This window comes from Giraffa tippelskirchi, chromosome 9 (assembly GCF_054371585.1).
Source record: "Giraffa tippelskirchi isolate mGirTip1 chromosome 9, T2T-mGirTip1v1.2.pri, whole genome shotgun sequence".
Lineage (NCBI taxonomy): Eukaryota > Metazoa > Chordata > Mammalia > Artiodactyla > Giraffidae > Giraffa > Giraffa tippelskirchi.
In genome coordinates this window covers 152,962,621-152,978,162 of record NC_137283.1, presented here as the reverse complement: position 1 = coordinate 152,978,162, position 15,542 = coordinate 152,962,621, and the positions used below count along the sequence as shown (strand labels likewise).

The window sequence follows — 15,542 nt, the reverse complement described above, 5'->3', positions numbered from 1 at the left end:
TTAGAGTTCCCGCATGTGCTAAATTTCAGAGTAATTTTATGTTGGTAACTTCTTACTGCTCTAAAAGGGAGGTGTAGAAAAACTATTAAAGACAGTTAAGAATTTAAGCTAGCCAAAGGTTATCAAATACATCAGAGAATTTTAATTTGAAGAGTACCCCTCTCCCCTGGAATGTTCTGCTCATGAGAGGCATTCTGTTCTGCCTTCACAAGAACAGCTGATGAATGCCGCTTTTAGTGACCTAAGCAACCAAGATTACCGCAAGACATGTTCCTTCAACAGTATTCACTATCCACATTGCAAGCCTGGCTCTCCCAGATTTATCCGTTACCCCTTGGGTCTTAGGTTTCCTTTTAGAATGAAAAGGACATGGCTGCAGGTTGTTAAATAGTATAGTATACTATATAATATATACTATTTTTTAATTTCTCTTATTCTATTAATTATAGGGAAAAATTAGAAAAGTTGGATTGAGGGACTTCCTGGTGGTTCAGTGGTTAAGACTCCATGCTTCCGATGCAGAGGGTACAGGTTCTATCCCTCTTTGGGGAACTAAGATCCCATATGCCTCATGGCTCAGCCAAAAGAAAAAGAAGTTGGAGTGAAACTGTGAAGGGTCTTGAATATTAGATTTTACTCTGGGAACAGGAGACAGCCAATAAGTTTCTTACTCTCCCTCTCTGCCCCCAGGAGAAAAAGTGTGAGAACTGTATTGATGAAGCTGGGAAAAGACCTTCCATGAATTTTCAAACCTTCCCATTAGAACCCCTTATTGGTTAGAAGAAATCTTAATTCTCTGGAAATTTTAAACTATAAATTTAAGATATGTACTGTTATCACTGTGTATTATGAACACATATATGAAGTAACTGACATTCTGGTCTGAATTGGCACTGGCTCCCACTTTACTCACAAATCTATATTAGTTACTTCCTTCATGAGCAAATAATTTTTGGAAGCCAGACAAAGATAAAGAGTACAGCAACATAATTTTTGCAGGAAGCCTACTGGAACTCTACACCTAATACTTTTAAGGGTCTTAGAATTAACCATTTTAGATCTAACTGCCTTTTAGACCTTAGTGCCATTTAGGTCTTGAAGAGACAAGAGACAATGTGAGCGGGTTAAGACCTTTAAGGGTCTTAGAATTTTGTAGGTATTTGTACAAACTATGCATCTACGCAGCTACCTGAATTACACAGTATGTGTTGTCACTCACACCTGCCTTTGCTCTCCCTGCCCTCTGCCTAAAACACAACACTCCACAGACAGACTTCAAGGTCCACCTAAAGGGCATCTTAGCCCTAGGCCGAATTCACTACTCTGCATTAGTACTCCACAGTACTTTCCACACAGTATGACAACACTGATGGTAAGGCAATAAACTCCCTAGTATACTTCTATCTCAGGTATGTATGCTTAACAAGGAAATGGGAAAGGGTGGGTCAGGGAATGGAATGTCTTATTAACCCTCTCACATTATCTCTTTATAAACAAAACAATTTTCTTCATTCTTTTCAAGACCTAAATGGCACTAAGATACCTAAAAGGCAGTTAGATCTAAAACGATTTATCTAGAAATCGGGTGTATTGTTCAGAACCAAAACTGAACTTCATTTCAAAATGACCTACAACACCAGTTAATCAAAACCCATTCAGTCAGAATGGCAATTTTGAAGATGTATAAACAGATTAGTTGTTTAGTCTTCTAGGTTGTGTCCTACTCTGTGACCCTGTGAACTGTAGGCCCACCAGGCTCTTCTGTCCAGGCAAGAATACTGGAGTGGATTTCCGTTTCCTCCTCCAGGGGATCATTCCAACCCAGAGGTTGAACCCTCCTATCCTGTATTGCAGGCAGACTCTTTACGACTGAACTACCTGGGAAGCCAGTATAAACAGATAATCGCTGTCTAAAATGAAACTTGTCCTATTCTTCTATAACCTGTTTCTCATGGTGTGATCTCAGTTTCCTGGCATGATCATCCTCCCTCTCAAATTTAAATTGTAGTCTTTGATTCCTCTTCCTCAGTTCAGTTCAGTCACTCAGTCATGTCCGACTCTGCGACCTCATGGTCACCAGGCCTCCCTGTCCATCGCCAGCTCCTAGAGTTTACTCAAACTTATGTCCATTGAGTCGATGCCATCCAACCATCTCATCCTCTGTCATCCCCTTCTCCTCCCGCCTTCAATCTTTCCCAGCATCAGGGTCTTTTCAAATGAGTCAGCTCTTCACATCAGGTGGCCAAAGTATTGGAGTTTCAGCTTCAACATCAGTCCTTCCAAGGAATATTCAGGACTGATCTCCTTTAGGATGGACTGGTTGGATCTCCTTGCAGTCCAAGGGACTCTCAAGAGTCCTCTCCAACACCACAGTTCAAAAGGATCAATTCTTCGGCACTCACCTTTCTTTACAGTCCAACTCTCAAATCCATACATGACTACTGGAAAAACCATAGCTTTGACTAGATGGACCTTTGTTGGCAAAGCAATGTCTCTGCTTTTTAATATGCTGTCTCGGTTGGTCATAACTTTTCTACCAAGGAGCAAGCGTCTTTTAATTTCTTGGCTGCAGTCACCATCTGCAGTGATTCTGGAGCACAAAAAATAAAGTCTGTCACTGTTTCCACTATTTCCCCATCTATTTGCCATGATGTAATGGGACCAGATGCCATGATCTTCGTTTTCTGAATGTTGAGTATTAAGCCAACTTTTTCATTCTCCTCTTTCAGTTTCATCAAGAGGCTCTTCAGTTCTTCTTCGCTTTCTGCCATAAGGGTGGTGTCATCTGCATATCTGAGGTTATTGATATTTCTCCCAGCAATCTTGATTCCAGTTATGCTTCATCCAGCCCAGCGTTTCTCATGATTTACTCTGCATATACGTTAAATAAGCAGGGTGACAATTTACAGCCTTGACATACTCCTTTCCCTATTTGGAACCAGTCTGTTGTTCCATGTCCAGTTCTAACTGTTGCTTCCTGACCTGCATACAGATTTCTCAGGAGACCGGTCAGGTGGTCTGGTATTCCCATCTAGAAGGATTTGCCAGAATTCGTTGTGATCCACACAGTCAAAGGCTTTGGTATAGTCAATAAAGCAGAAGTAGATGTTTTTCTGGAACTCTTTCGCTTTTTCGATGATCCAACAGATGTTGGCAATTTGATCTCTGGTTCCTTTGCCTCTTCTAAATCCAGCTTGAACATCTGGAAGTGCACGGTTCACGTATTTGTGAAGTCTGGCTTGGAGAATTTTGAGCATGACTTTACTAGCGTCTGAGATGAGTGCACTTGTGCGGTAGTGTGAACATTCCTTGGCATTGCCTTTCTTTGGGATTGGAATGAAAACTGACCTTTTCCAGTCCTGTGGCCACTGCTGAGTTTTCCAAATTTGCTGGTATATTGAGTGCAGCACTTTCACAGCATCATCTTTTAGGATTTGAAATAGCCCAACTGGAATTCCATCACCTCCACTAGCTTTGTTCATAGTGGTGCTTCCTAAGGCCCACTTGACTTCGCATTCCAGGATGTCTGGCTCTAGGTTGGTGATCACACCATCGTGATTATCTGGGTCATAATGATCTTTTTTGTACAGTTCTGTGTGTTCTTGGCAGCTCTTCTTAATATCTTCTGCTTCTGTAGGTCCATACCATTTCTCTCCACTATTGTGCCCATCTTTGCATGAAATGTTCTCTTGGTATCTCTAATTTTCTTGAAGAGATCTCTAGACTTTCCCTTTCTATTGTTTTCCTCTATTTCTTTGCACTGATTGCTGAGGAAGGCTTTCTTATCTCCTTGCCATTTGGAAATCTGCATTCAAATGGGTATATATTTCCTTTTATCTTTTGCCTTTTGCTTCTCTTCTACTCATAGCTATTTGTAAGGCCTCCTCAGACAACCATTTTGCTTTTTTGCATTTCTTTTTCTTGGGGATGGTCTTGATCCCTGCCTCATGTACAATGTCAGGAACCTCTGTCCATAGGTCCTCAGGCACTCTGCCTATCAGATCTAATCCCTTGAATCTATTTGTCACTTCCACTGTATAATTGTAAGGGATTTGATCTAGGTCATACCTGAATGGTCTAGTGGTTTTCCCCACTTTCTTCAATTTAAGTCTGAATTTGGCAGTAAGGAGTTCATGATCTGTGCTACATTCAGCTCCCAGTCTTGTTTTTGCTGACTGTATAGAGCTTCTCCATCTTTGGCTGCAAAGAATATAATCAAATCTGATTTTGGTGTTGGCCATCTGGTGATGTCCACGTGTAGAGTCTTCTCTTGTGTTGTTGGAAGAGGGTGTTTGCTATGACCAGTGCATTCTCTTGGAAAACTCTATTAGCCTTTGCCCTGCCTCACTCTGTACTCTAAGGCCAAATTTGCCTGTTACTCCAGGTATTTCTTGGCTCTCTACTTTTGCATTCCAGACCCCTATAATGAAAAGGACATCTTTTTTGGGTGTTAGTTCTAGAATGTCTTGTAGGTCTTCATAGAACCATTCAACTTCAGTTTCTTCAGCATCACTGATCGGGGCATAGACTTGGATTACTGTGATACTGAATGGTTTGCCTTGGAAACAGATCATTCTGTCGTTTTTGAGATCGCATCCAAGTACTGCATTTCGGACTCTTTTGTTGACTATGATGGCTACTCCGTTTCTTCTAAGGGATTCTTGCCCACAATAGAAGATATAATGGTCATCTGAGTTAAAGTCACCCATTCCAGTCCATTTTAGTTCCCCGATTCCTAAAATGTAGATGTTCACTCTTGTCATCTCCTGTTTGACAACTTACAATTGCCTTGATTCATGGACCTAACATTCCAGGTTCCTATGCAATATTGTTCTTTACAGCACTGGACTTTACTTTCATCACCAGTCACATCCACAACTGGGTGTTGTTTTTGCTTTGGCTCTGTCTCTTCATTCTTTCTGGAGTTATTTCTCCACTGAGCTCCAGTAGCATATTGGGCACCTACTGACCTCGGGAGACCATCTCTCAGTGTCCTATCTTTTTGCTTTTTCATAGTGTTCATGGGGTTCTCAAGGCAAGAATATTGAAGTGGTCCATGTTTTGTCAGAACTCTCCACCATGACCTGTCCATCTTGGGTGGCCCTACAAGGCATGGCTCATAGTTTCATTGAGTTAGACAAGGCTGTGGTCCATGTCATCAGATTGGTTAGTTTCCTGTGATTGTGGTTTTCAGTCTGTCTGCCCTCTGATGGAGAAGGGTAAGAGGCTTATGGAAGCTTCCTGATGGGAGAGACTGACTGAGGGGGAAATTGGGTCTTGCTCTGATGGGAAGGGCCATATACAGTAAATCTTTAATCCAGTTTTCTGTTGATGGGTGGGGCTGTGTTCCCTCCCTGTTATTTACCTGGGGCCAAACTATGGTGGAGGTAGTGAAGATAATGGTGACCTCCTTCAAAAGGTTCCATGCATGTACTGCTCCACTCAGTGCACCCGACCCTGTAGCAGGCCACCACTGACCCACACCTCCACTGGAGACTCCTGGACACTCACGGGCAAGTCTGGATTAGTCTCTTGTGGGGTCACTGCTCCTTTCTCCTGGGTCCTGGTGCGCACAAGGTGCTGTTTGTGCCCTCCAAGAGTTTGTTTCCCAGACTGTGTAAGTTCTGGTGGCTATATGGTGGGGTTAATGGCAACCTCCTCCAAGAGGGCTTATGCCATACCCAAGTCTGCTGCACCCAGAGCCCCTGCCCCTGAGGCACTCCACTGCTGACCAGTACCTCCACAGGAGATGCTCACAGTTCTGTCTCTGTCTCTGTGGGGTCTCCGAGTCCTGGTGTGCACAAGGTTTGTTTGAGCCCTCTAAGCGTCTCTGGAGGGTATGGGGTTTGATTCTGAATGTGATTTCACCCCTCCTACCATCTGGCTGGGGCTTCTCCTTTGTTCTCTCCTCAGAGCCGCTCCAGCATCTACCATCTTGCTGGGGCTTCTCTGCTCCTCTTCCTCATAGGCAGCTTATTGCTAACACCTAGTCTCTTACTAAACACCCTCATCTTCACAGATTCCATTCCAATCTGGTCCACAATTACATCTCCTGGACTACTTGAATAGTCCCTTGCATCCTTTCTAATTCAGATCACACATACATAACTACCAGGTTCATCTTCCTAAAATGCAAGGTTCTGATCATGTCATACCCTATAGTGCACACCACAGCCTCCACAACAAAGAATTATCATCTGACCAAAATGTCGGTAGTGCTGAGGTTGACAAACCTTTCCTGTACTCTCTTCCCCTGGGATACAGAAGTCACTCCTTTATTCTATAATATAGTCACTCTATTCTATAAAAATTTCACTGTAACTAGATGTATTTGACTTATCCAGTGTTCACAGCCATATTATGTACACCTTATCGTCTATCCCCTGTACTCATAATGCTTTTATTCAAAGATTATTTACTGAGAATCTACGTCTATTAGGTTGCAAGCCCAGATAGTAAGCAAAGGGGGCAGGCACCACATCTCAACTATTTCCAGACACCTCATGTATACAATAAGGATTTGGTGAGAATAAAAACAGTTCTCTCTGCACTTCATTTTCCACCTAAAAACAATTCTGATACAGATTTGCAAAAAGAAAGAGGTACATACATCTGTTGACATCTAGTAAAAATCAGAAAGGTCCTGCCTAAATTTCCCACTAAGAATGAAACTAACAGTTGCTCATGAACCTAATGAAAGTTAACTGTTAGTTAAGAATAATATTTCACCAAAACTGAAAAAGACATACGTACCCCAATGGCTCCCTGGTGGCTTAGATGTTAAAGAATCTGCCTGCAACGCAAGAGACCTGGGTTCAATCCTTGGGCTGGGAAGATCCCCTGAAGGGAATGGCACCCCACTCCACTATTTCTGACTGGAGAATTTCATGGACAGAGGAAGCTGGCAGGCTATAGCCCATAGGGTCACAAAGAGACACTACTGAGCAACTAACACTTTCACGTTTTCACTCTTCACACCAATGTTCATTGCAGCACTATTTACAATCACTAGGACATGGAAGCAACCTAGATGTCCATCAACAGATGAATGGTTATAAAGAAGCTATGGTACATATACACAATGGAATACTACTCAACCATAAAAAGGAGCTCATTTGAGTCAGTTCTAATGTGAGGCAGATCAACCTAGAGCCTATTATACAGAGTAAAGTAAGTCAGAAAGAGAAAAAAAATGTTGTATATTAACACATATATACGAGATCTAGAAAGATGGTACTGATGAACCTATTTGCAAGGTAGCAATAGAGACGCAGACAGAGAGAACAGATTTATGGACAAAGGCTGGGGAGAGGAAGGAGAGAGTGAGATGAATGGAGACAGTAGCATGGAAGCATATACACTACCATATATAAAATAGATAGCTTATGGAAATACACTGTAAGACTCAGAGTAACTCAAACCAGGGCTCTGTAATAACCTATAATGGTCAGAAAGGGTGGGCGGGAGGTTCAAGAGGGAAGGGACATATGTAAACCTATGACTAATTCATGCTGCTGTATGGCAAAAACCAAACAAATTTTGTAAAGCAATCATCAATCAAAAATAAGTATAAAAAATAGCATTTCAATATAAAGCTCTAATAGTTAAAATAATAAAATCAATATTAACTTAATAAACCTAGAGGAAAAGACTATTCCAGCACGTGATAAAACACGCTTCAATCTTTATCTTACCTTATATTACAATAGTAATTTTAACTTTCCCAATATCTTAGTCTTTTTCTGAAAATAAATTTTAAAAATAACTGGAGAACCCCCTCCCCTCAAATTTCATATATATGTCTTCATCTAAAAATAAAGGAGGTGAATAAATATCTCTAAGGTCAAATGGGAAGTGAAACTGGGGTGTTGTTTCGGGGGCTCTGAAGAGCTTTGGTACCATAGACCTTTATGTATGAGTGCAGAAAGAATTGAGCAAGAGGCAGTGATACATAAGAAGTGATTTACTAGAAACACCTGGGCTTCCCAGGTGACTGAGATGGTAGTGTGGCAGTTCCGGGTTCAGTCCCTGGGTGAAGATCCCCTGCAGAAGGAAATGGCAGCCCACTCCAGTATTCTTGCCTGGAGAATCCCGGACAAAGTGGCCTGGCGGGCTACAGACTATAGGGTTGAAAAGAATCGGACACAACGGAGTGACTAACACACACACACTGGAACAGGATGCTTGTGAGGATAACAAGTGGGTGGGAAAGGGGGTGTTGCACCACGAACTTACTGGGCAACAGTTTCATAATCAAAGGAAAAGTGGGGAGAAGAGCTTCTGCGTCTTTCTTGAGTAGATTTCATGCTTCCATCATTAGTTCCTCCTCCAGGTTAAGCAGCGGACTTTTCTTGTCCTTACATGGTCATGTGAGGTCCACAAATTATTGTTCTTATGTTTTATGTTTTTATGCTGAGAGCATGTCCTAGGGATCATTAACTATTGAGCTCACTGGGCAGGATGGTGGTCTCACGCCACCACTGTTTATTGTCCTGGGGGATGTCACGGGCTTCTGTTACATGGTTTTGCTGCTAAGCAAACCTGCTTTCTTGAGTAATTATTCTTCTTTCTTGAGTAATTATTAATAATTTCTTGAGTAATTATTAACTTATAGGGGTCTCCCATATTTTTTACTTAAATCCCCTAATGGGATTAACTATCATCACCTATTTTGTCCCTTCACTCTGCCCCTGTGTCAAAAGTAATATGAAAATGTACATATAAACAATCAGGTCTCCCACAAATATTACTCCCCAGTGTAACATAGAGGAAAGTATATGCTCTATTCCCAAAGACTCAGGCTGGAATTTTTGCTTACTAGCTGTGTCATTCTATGAGAATGAACTTACACTTTGAAGCACAATCAGAAAATGAAAATGCTAAGGTTATCGTGAGAATTAAAGACTAACATTTACGAAGTGCCTATCAGATCAAAATGCTACCATAGTTTTAACATTCATTTAACAAATCACTCCCTTGCAAACATCCCTCAAACAGTTAACCACGACCTATAGGATCTGGCTTCCACCTGACCTCCACTCCTACAGTCTTTTGCTCTGTTGGCTCTAGAATTCCATTAAGTCCTGGAATAAGCCAGGCACCTTCAGCCTCCTTCCTCTGCTTATAATGTAGATCTTTGCATTGCCACCTCAACATTCCAAACTTTGTCCAAAGCCTCAGAAATCTTCCTGAGCACCCAAAGTCCTTAGCCATGCCCTTCCAGTCAGGCCATTCTCTACCCTCTCATGTTGTTTTATAGGGCTTCCCAGATGGGCTAGTGTTACAGAATCTGCCTGCCATTGCAGGAGATGAAAAAGACTCTGGTTCGATACCTGGGTTGGGAAGATGTTTTATATTCTTATGTTGTTTTATATACCTCTTTCATTTAATGAAATTGTCAACTGCCAATTTCTTTCTCTTAGAATGTAAATTCCCTGGAGGACAGGACTTCTGTCTTTTCAACCATGTGTCTCCACGACTTAGCACCAGGGCCAGGGTGGGGTGAGAGACAGAACTCAGGTGCAAAATTTAAGAGGACGCCAAAAATTTCAGCAACCAAGAAAAATACTAATTTAATGCAACACTGTAAAAAATAAAAATGAACGCAGAAAACCATAATGAACTATCAAAAATTTTACATGAAGAGAGGCTCAACTCAGCATTTGCAGGATTCACCTTGATCCCTGCCCTGCTTCACAAAGGACTTGATAACAATTTAACTGAGCACTTGTGTGTTGCGTGCTAAGTCTGACTTTGCGACACCATGGACTGTGGGCCACCAGGAGTGGGTTGCCATTTCCTCCTGGGGTCGGGGCGGGGGGGGGGCGGAATGTTCCCGATCCAGGGATTGACTCTCCTGTCTTCTGCATTTGCTTACCACACCGCCAACTATTAACTCTCCTGGAGGCTGCAGAAAGACAAAAGAGGGAAAACTGCAAAAGACAGGAATTCGGACATTCGGGAGCTTACATCCTTTGGCTTCACTGTGTTGACCAAAAGCGAAACTGGGGAATGCAATGTCACCACTTAAACGCACAAAGAGTGAAAACTTCAGCATGACACGTACGGTACAAGTTGCTATAGAAGACTTAGCAATGAATACTTCCACCCTTTCCTCCATCACTAGAAAATCACGGCCAAGAGCCTTCAGACTCAGGGAGTCGGGTTTGGAACTCCTAGGACAGGATGACTAATTCATTCATTCATTGATTCAGGAATAGGATTACAGTGTGTGCTTGGCACTTGAAACGAAACCCGGGAGAGTACAGTACATATATATTTAATAAGCTTTATAACATCCGTGATTAAAGAAAGGTGGCTGAGGAACAATGGTCGAAAACAAACACGCTTACAATAAAGAAGCGACGGTCCCAGTCTCATCCCCTCAGCAAGGCCCCAAGGAGATTTAAGTCAGTCGGGGTCTCCCGCCACTGAGGAGGCAGGACCAGCTCCGCGCGCCGGAGGGACGCGGCCCCACCCACCGCGGCCCAGGGCTCTCCGCCTCCCCCGTCCCCTGAGAGAAACGCGGGGGACTCCAGCGCGCAAGCGCCAACCCGCCAACTCCATGGCGGCCGCCCGCCACCAGCGCTTGCGCGAAAGCGCTGAGCAGGGGGAGGGGCGAAACTAGGAGGCGAGAGGAGCGCGCCTAAATCCTAGAGAGGCGGGCTAAGCCGAGCTGGGGGGAGGGTTCGTCTTCCGGAAAGTGTGCCTTCTCGGACAGGCAGAAGTCGCCGCTCACCAAACTCCCGCTTGAGAAATGACCGGAGGAGGTCGGCCGCGCTCTGCACCCATCGGAGTTCCTCAGACACAAGCCGGAGCCGCCTTCAGGATGAAAGCAGGACCCGCCGGAGGCCGGTCCCTTAGACGGGGGAGGAGAGCGTGGCGGGAACGCGCATGCGTGGTAGGGGCCCTCCACGTGCGGCCGAGTCGAGGCCTCCCCGCGCTCCGAGGCCCCGCCCCCGGCCTCCGCATCTTTCCGGACGCGCGGAGCTGGCGAGGGAGGAAGGAGGCTGGGCCTGGAGGCTCGGCCCCGCCTCGGCAGCCTCCCATTGGGCGCGAGTGAGGGCACGCCCTCCGGCCGCCCTCCCATTGGGTCGCGCGTGCGAGCGGCGCGCCCCATTGGGCCGTGCGGATTTGGGCACCAAATTCAAAGATTTTAAAAGTACCAGCTGGCGCCTTTTGGAAGATAAGAGCTCTGAGAAGCTGGCTGCCCGCTCTCCTGCCGCGGCCGCAGCTCCCTCACCTGACGCCGACCCCCACCCTCTTGCCCCTGGCATGAGCCGGCGGCCCTGCAGCTGCTGCCTACGGCCGCTCTCCGGTTCCTGCCGCTGCAGCTACGGCGCCCTGACAGCCGCCGGGCGCCCTTGCCCCTCGGACGGTGGGTGAGAGGAGAGGGTGCGAGCGGGGCGCGCCTTCCACAAGGGGTGCCCGGCGGGGAATGACGGTGGCGGGGTGGGGGGAGTGGTGGTGGGCAATGTCCTGGACCCGACACCCTCCCGAGTCGGGCCGTGCAGGCCCTCGCTGGGCCTCGGGCAGGCGGGCTGGCGGCTGTTCCCCCGGGACTCGGAGGAAGAAGGCAGGGGGGGTCCGGAGAGGGGAAGCAGAGGTCCCTGGGCAGGATGGCCGGCGGGCCTGGGTCCCGCCGTGCCCGCGAGCCGGGGCGCCAGCCCCCCAGGGAGATGCGGGTCGGGGCCTCCTCACCCTGGGCAGAGCTGCCTACCTCCACCCTGCGGGCCCGGGCGCCAAATGCCCCCTGCCGCCCCTCCCCCACCCCGGAGCCGCGGCGCTGACAGGGCCCGCGAGCCAGCGACCCTCGGGGTCCAGCCGGGTGCCCGACCCCTCACTTCAGCGCCCCTTCTCCACGCCTGCCCCGCACTCTCAGGTCGGAAGTCAGTCGTCCTAGGTTTTCGCTACCTCAGTCTTCCTGGCGGGCGCGGGAGATCGTGCTCGCTGTTATCTCCCGCCTCCTCCTCCGGTCCGCGCCCTGAGGGCCACCCCTCCGACCCCTCGGGATTTCCAGGGTCTCCCCTTCCCCAATCCCCGCCAAATGAAGGGACCCCTCTCATCGGGCCAAGGCTCTGTTGGGGATGTCCGAACAAAAACGATGAATTTCTCCTTTTTCCCCCCTTGAACCCAGTGAGTGACACAGTCTCAAGGCCTGGACTGAAATGGGAGGAGGGAAAAGGGTATTTTTAATGCAGAAACCCCGAATTTGTCCAAATGTAGCTGATTTTGAAAAATTTTGGAAGAAGATCTGAGAAGTGAAAAATTAGTTTGGTTTTTTTTTCTCCTGTGCTTCTGGAGACCCAGTCTTTTATTCCAGCTCTTGGGTGGACTGGAAGGCACCTAAATGAACGCTTACTTTTATCCTCTTTGTTGCTGTCTCTTAAAAAGACCCAGCTGCATTCATTTTACTTTAGAAATTGCAAAAAATTTTAGAAGTTAACAACTTGATGGTGTGTATTTGGTAATCACTGAAAGACACTCCTTTCTTTAGAAAAGGAATCTAGAAGACTCAAAAAATATTTTTAACAGGTTAAGTCTGTCTAGAAATCCCTGACTCATAAAACCCTCTGAAATTCTGGAGATTGGTGGCGTTAAGAGGGATTTTTTTGGTTTCTTAATTCCAGTTGTCTTTGCTACCTTGCCCCTCACGAGAGTATTTGCTGTCCTCTAGATTTTTTTCTATATTTGAAAATTTGAGAAAATGAAATTAAAAAAATCTGTTGCGTTCAAATAGTTCTGAAATAGGCTTTTCTAAAATATTCTCTTGGGGATTGTGACTGATTTTTGCAGTTTATGGCAGCAGGTCTTGAGGCTCTTTTAAAGGAATAGCCATGCCTCATTGATATTGGGCACATGCTGGTTATCTTGTGTGTAGGTACTGGAGGTTGTAGTACTTAATTATTTAGCATTGGGATAGCTGTAAATATTTTTAACTTTAAGCAATATAGTCTTTTAAACTATTATATTTTACTATGAAATGTTAAATCTACATTGGGAAGTTAAATAGAAGATCAAACTTTGTACAGTTAACTACCTAATACCACTTTTTCATGATTGGACTATTGAGTTGGTAAATAAGAGGTTTTAAAAATGCAGTGGTGAATCTTTACCAACTCCATGAGGTAGATATTATGGATATAGTATCTCCATTTTAAAGAAATTGAAAGACCGATTCGATGTTCTAGGTCACAGAATGGCAAAAGGCTGAGCAAGAACTTTCATTTGAAGTTGGATTTGATTCCTAGGGAAAAATATAATCTGAAATGCATAAGTCTGTGTAGAATGTATTTTACCACTTTGAACATGTTTGTGATTTAAATATAAAGAATATGAAGGGTTTGGCTTACAAAAATAACACGGTGAAAATAGATTCTGTTTATTAAACTATATTGATGGAAACTCTCCCATGCATTTAGTCCAGTTTGGTTTTCTTTCCTGCATTTTATACATGAGGAAACAAGCTTTAAGAGTTAACTTGCTCAGTTTTTTGTTTTTCACCTGAGGTGCTCATGATTTAAACCCAGGGTATTCACATCTAATACAGTATATCACCAACCTCTGTTGACATTACCCTTCTGAAAAGATCTCAGATCTATTCAGTTATTCTTATTTGCCCTGCAGTCATCCTAGTCTTGGGTACCCAACTCTCTGGACTCCTGTGATAAGCATTTCTAACTAGCCTCCCTGCTTTCACTTGTATTGGATTAGCCAAGAAGTTCGTTCAAGTTTTTTCACAGCAGAAGTTTTCAAGTTTTTCCAAAGTGTCTTTTGAAAAACCCCAACGAACTTCTTGGCCAACCCTATACTTTCCTATTAATATAATCCAATATTTTCCACAGCTGGCAATCATTTGTTTATTTATTTGTGTTCAACTCTTCGCGACCTCACAGACTGTATGTACCCTGCCAGGCTCCTTTGTCCATGGGACCGTGGGATTCTCCAGGTAACAATACTGGAGTGGATTGCCATTCCCTTCTCCAGAGGATCTTCTCGACCCAGGAATCGAACCCTGGTCTCCTGCATGGCAGGCAGATTCTTTACCGTTTGAGCTACAGGGAAGTCCTAATGTGAACCAAATGTCTCACTTAGAACCCCTCAGAGGCTCCTTATTACACGATGAATAAAAGCCATTCTACCCTAAAAATCCTATAGCATTAATTTTCAATCCTTTTCCCCCTACTGAGTCACAGCCCTGCAGGCCTTCCTCTTCCTTGAAAGTTCAGCACTTTTCCTTCCAGGGTCCACCTCTATCTGGATTTTCACGAGGCTTTCAAGCTACCAGGATTTCACCTCCACAAGATCTTCTGTGGCTAGTTTCTCTCCTCCTCCAGCCTGTCACTGAGTCGGCACTGGGCGAATGAAGTGGCGGAGCTAGACTCTTTGTTGTTCATTCGCTCCGTTGTGTCCAGCTCTTTGCCACCTCACGGACTGCAGCATGCCAGGCTTTCCTGTCCTTCGCTATCTCCTGGAGTTTGCTCAAGTTCATGTCCACTAAATCAGTGATGCCATCCAACCATCTCATCCACTGTTGTCCCCTTCTTCTGCTTTCAATCTTTCACAGCATTGGGGTCTTTTGAGTTGGCTGTTTGCATCAGGTGGCCAAAGTATTGGAGCTACAGCTTCAGTCCTTGTCATGAATATTCAGGGTTGATTTCCTTTAGGATTGACTCTTAACCCTCATCTTTCTGATTCAAGAGGTCTCCAAACGATGAGATTTTTTTTTATATATATATATACTTTTTTAATGATCCTTGTGACTCGGCTGGTAAAGAATCCACCTGCAATGCAGGAGACCTGCGTTCGATCCCTGGTTTGGGAAGATCCCCTGGAGAAGGGAAAGGCTACCCACTCCAGCATTCTGTCCTGGAGAAGTCCATGAGGTTGCAAAGAGTTGGACATGACTGAGTGTCGGCTGAATGTCTTTAACTTCTCATTCTACCTCAGAGAGGTTTGAGCATGTGTTTGGAAATGTTGGAAATTGTTGACTTCTAAACAGTTATAAAGTAGCTGAATCATTATTAGCTCTGAACTTAAGGAACTGTCCATATTCTGAGAAGAATGTTGAATGAAAGGGGTTCTGTAGGATAGTCTTCCAGTAACTGAGTTGTAAAGGCAGCAGAGGAAGAATGCCTTTGAAAAGAATTGAGTTTCTGAAATACAGTTTCAGGCCTCTTCCCTTTAGGATTTCCCAGGTGGTGCTAGTGGTAAAGAGCCCACCTGCCATTGCAGGAGACACAAAAGACTGGGGGTTCTATCCCTGGATCAGAGAAGATCCCCAGGAGAAGGGCATGGCAACCCACTCCAGTATTGCCTGGAGAATTCCATGGACAGAGAAGGCTGGTGAGCTGTATAGTCCATAGGGTCACAAAGTGTCGGACACGACTGAACATGCCCATTCCCTTTAGGGAACTAAACAAAGTAAAACGTGTCTTTGTTGGTGGCTTTTTTACCCTCAGATAACATGTGTGGTCTTAGCTAAATCATACTTAATTCCTTACTTGAGGCAAAAATAAAAATCTCTTAGAATTTTTTACTCT

The 15,542-nt window shown here is 44.8% G+C and overlaps 1 protein-coding gene across 13 annotated transcripts in view; it reads left to right on the top strand.

Moving 5' to 3' along the window:
- The first annotated feature begins 11,173 nt into the window (after nt 1-11,173).
- The window catches only part of FBXO5 (F-box protein 5), a 141,273-nt gene continuing 136,904 nt past the window's right edge, over nt 11,174-15,542 (top strand). For all 13 annotated transcript variants that reach the window (XR_014065512.1, XR_014065510.1, XR_014065511.1 and 10 more), the window contains exon 1: nt 11,174-11,377. Coding sequence is in view for 8 of the 13 variants with exons in the window: in XM_081530303.1 (XP_081386429.1) it covers nt 11,275-11,377 (103 nt within the window). In the remaining 5 variants the exon portion in view is untranslated. The remainder of the gene's footprint in view (nt 11,378-15,542) is intronic.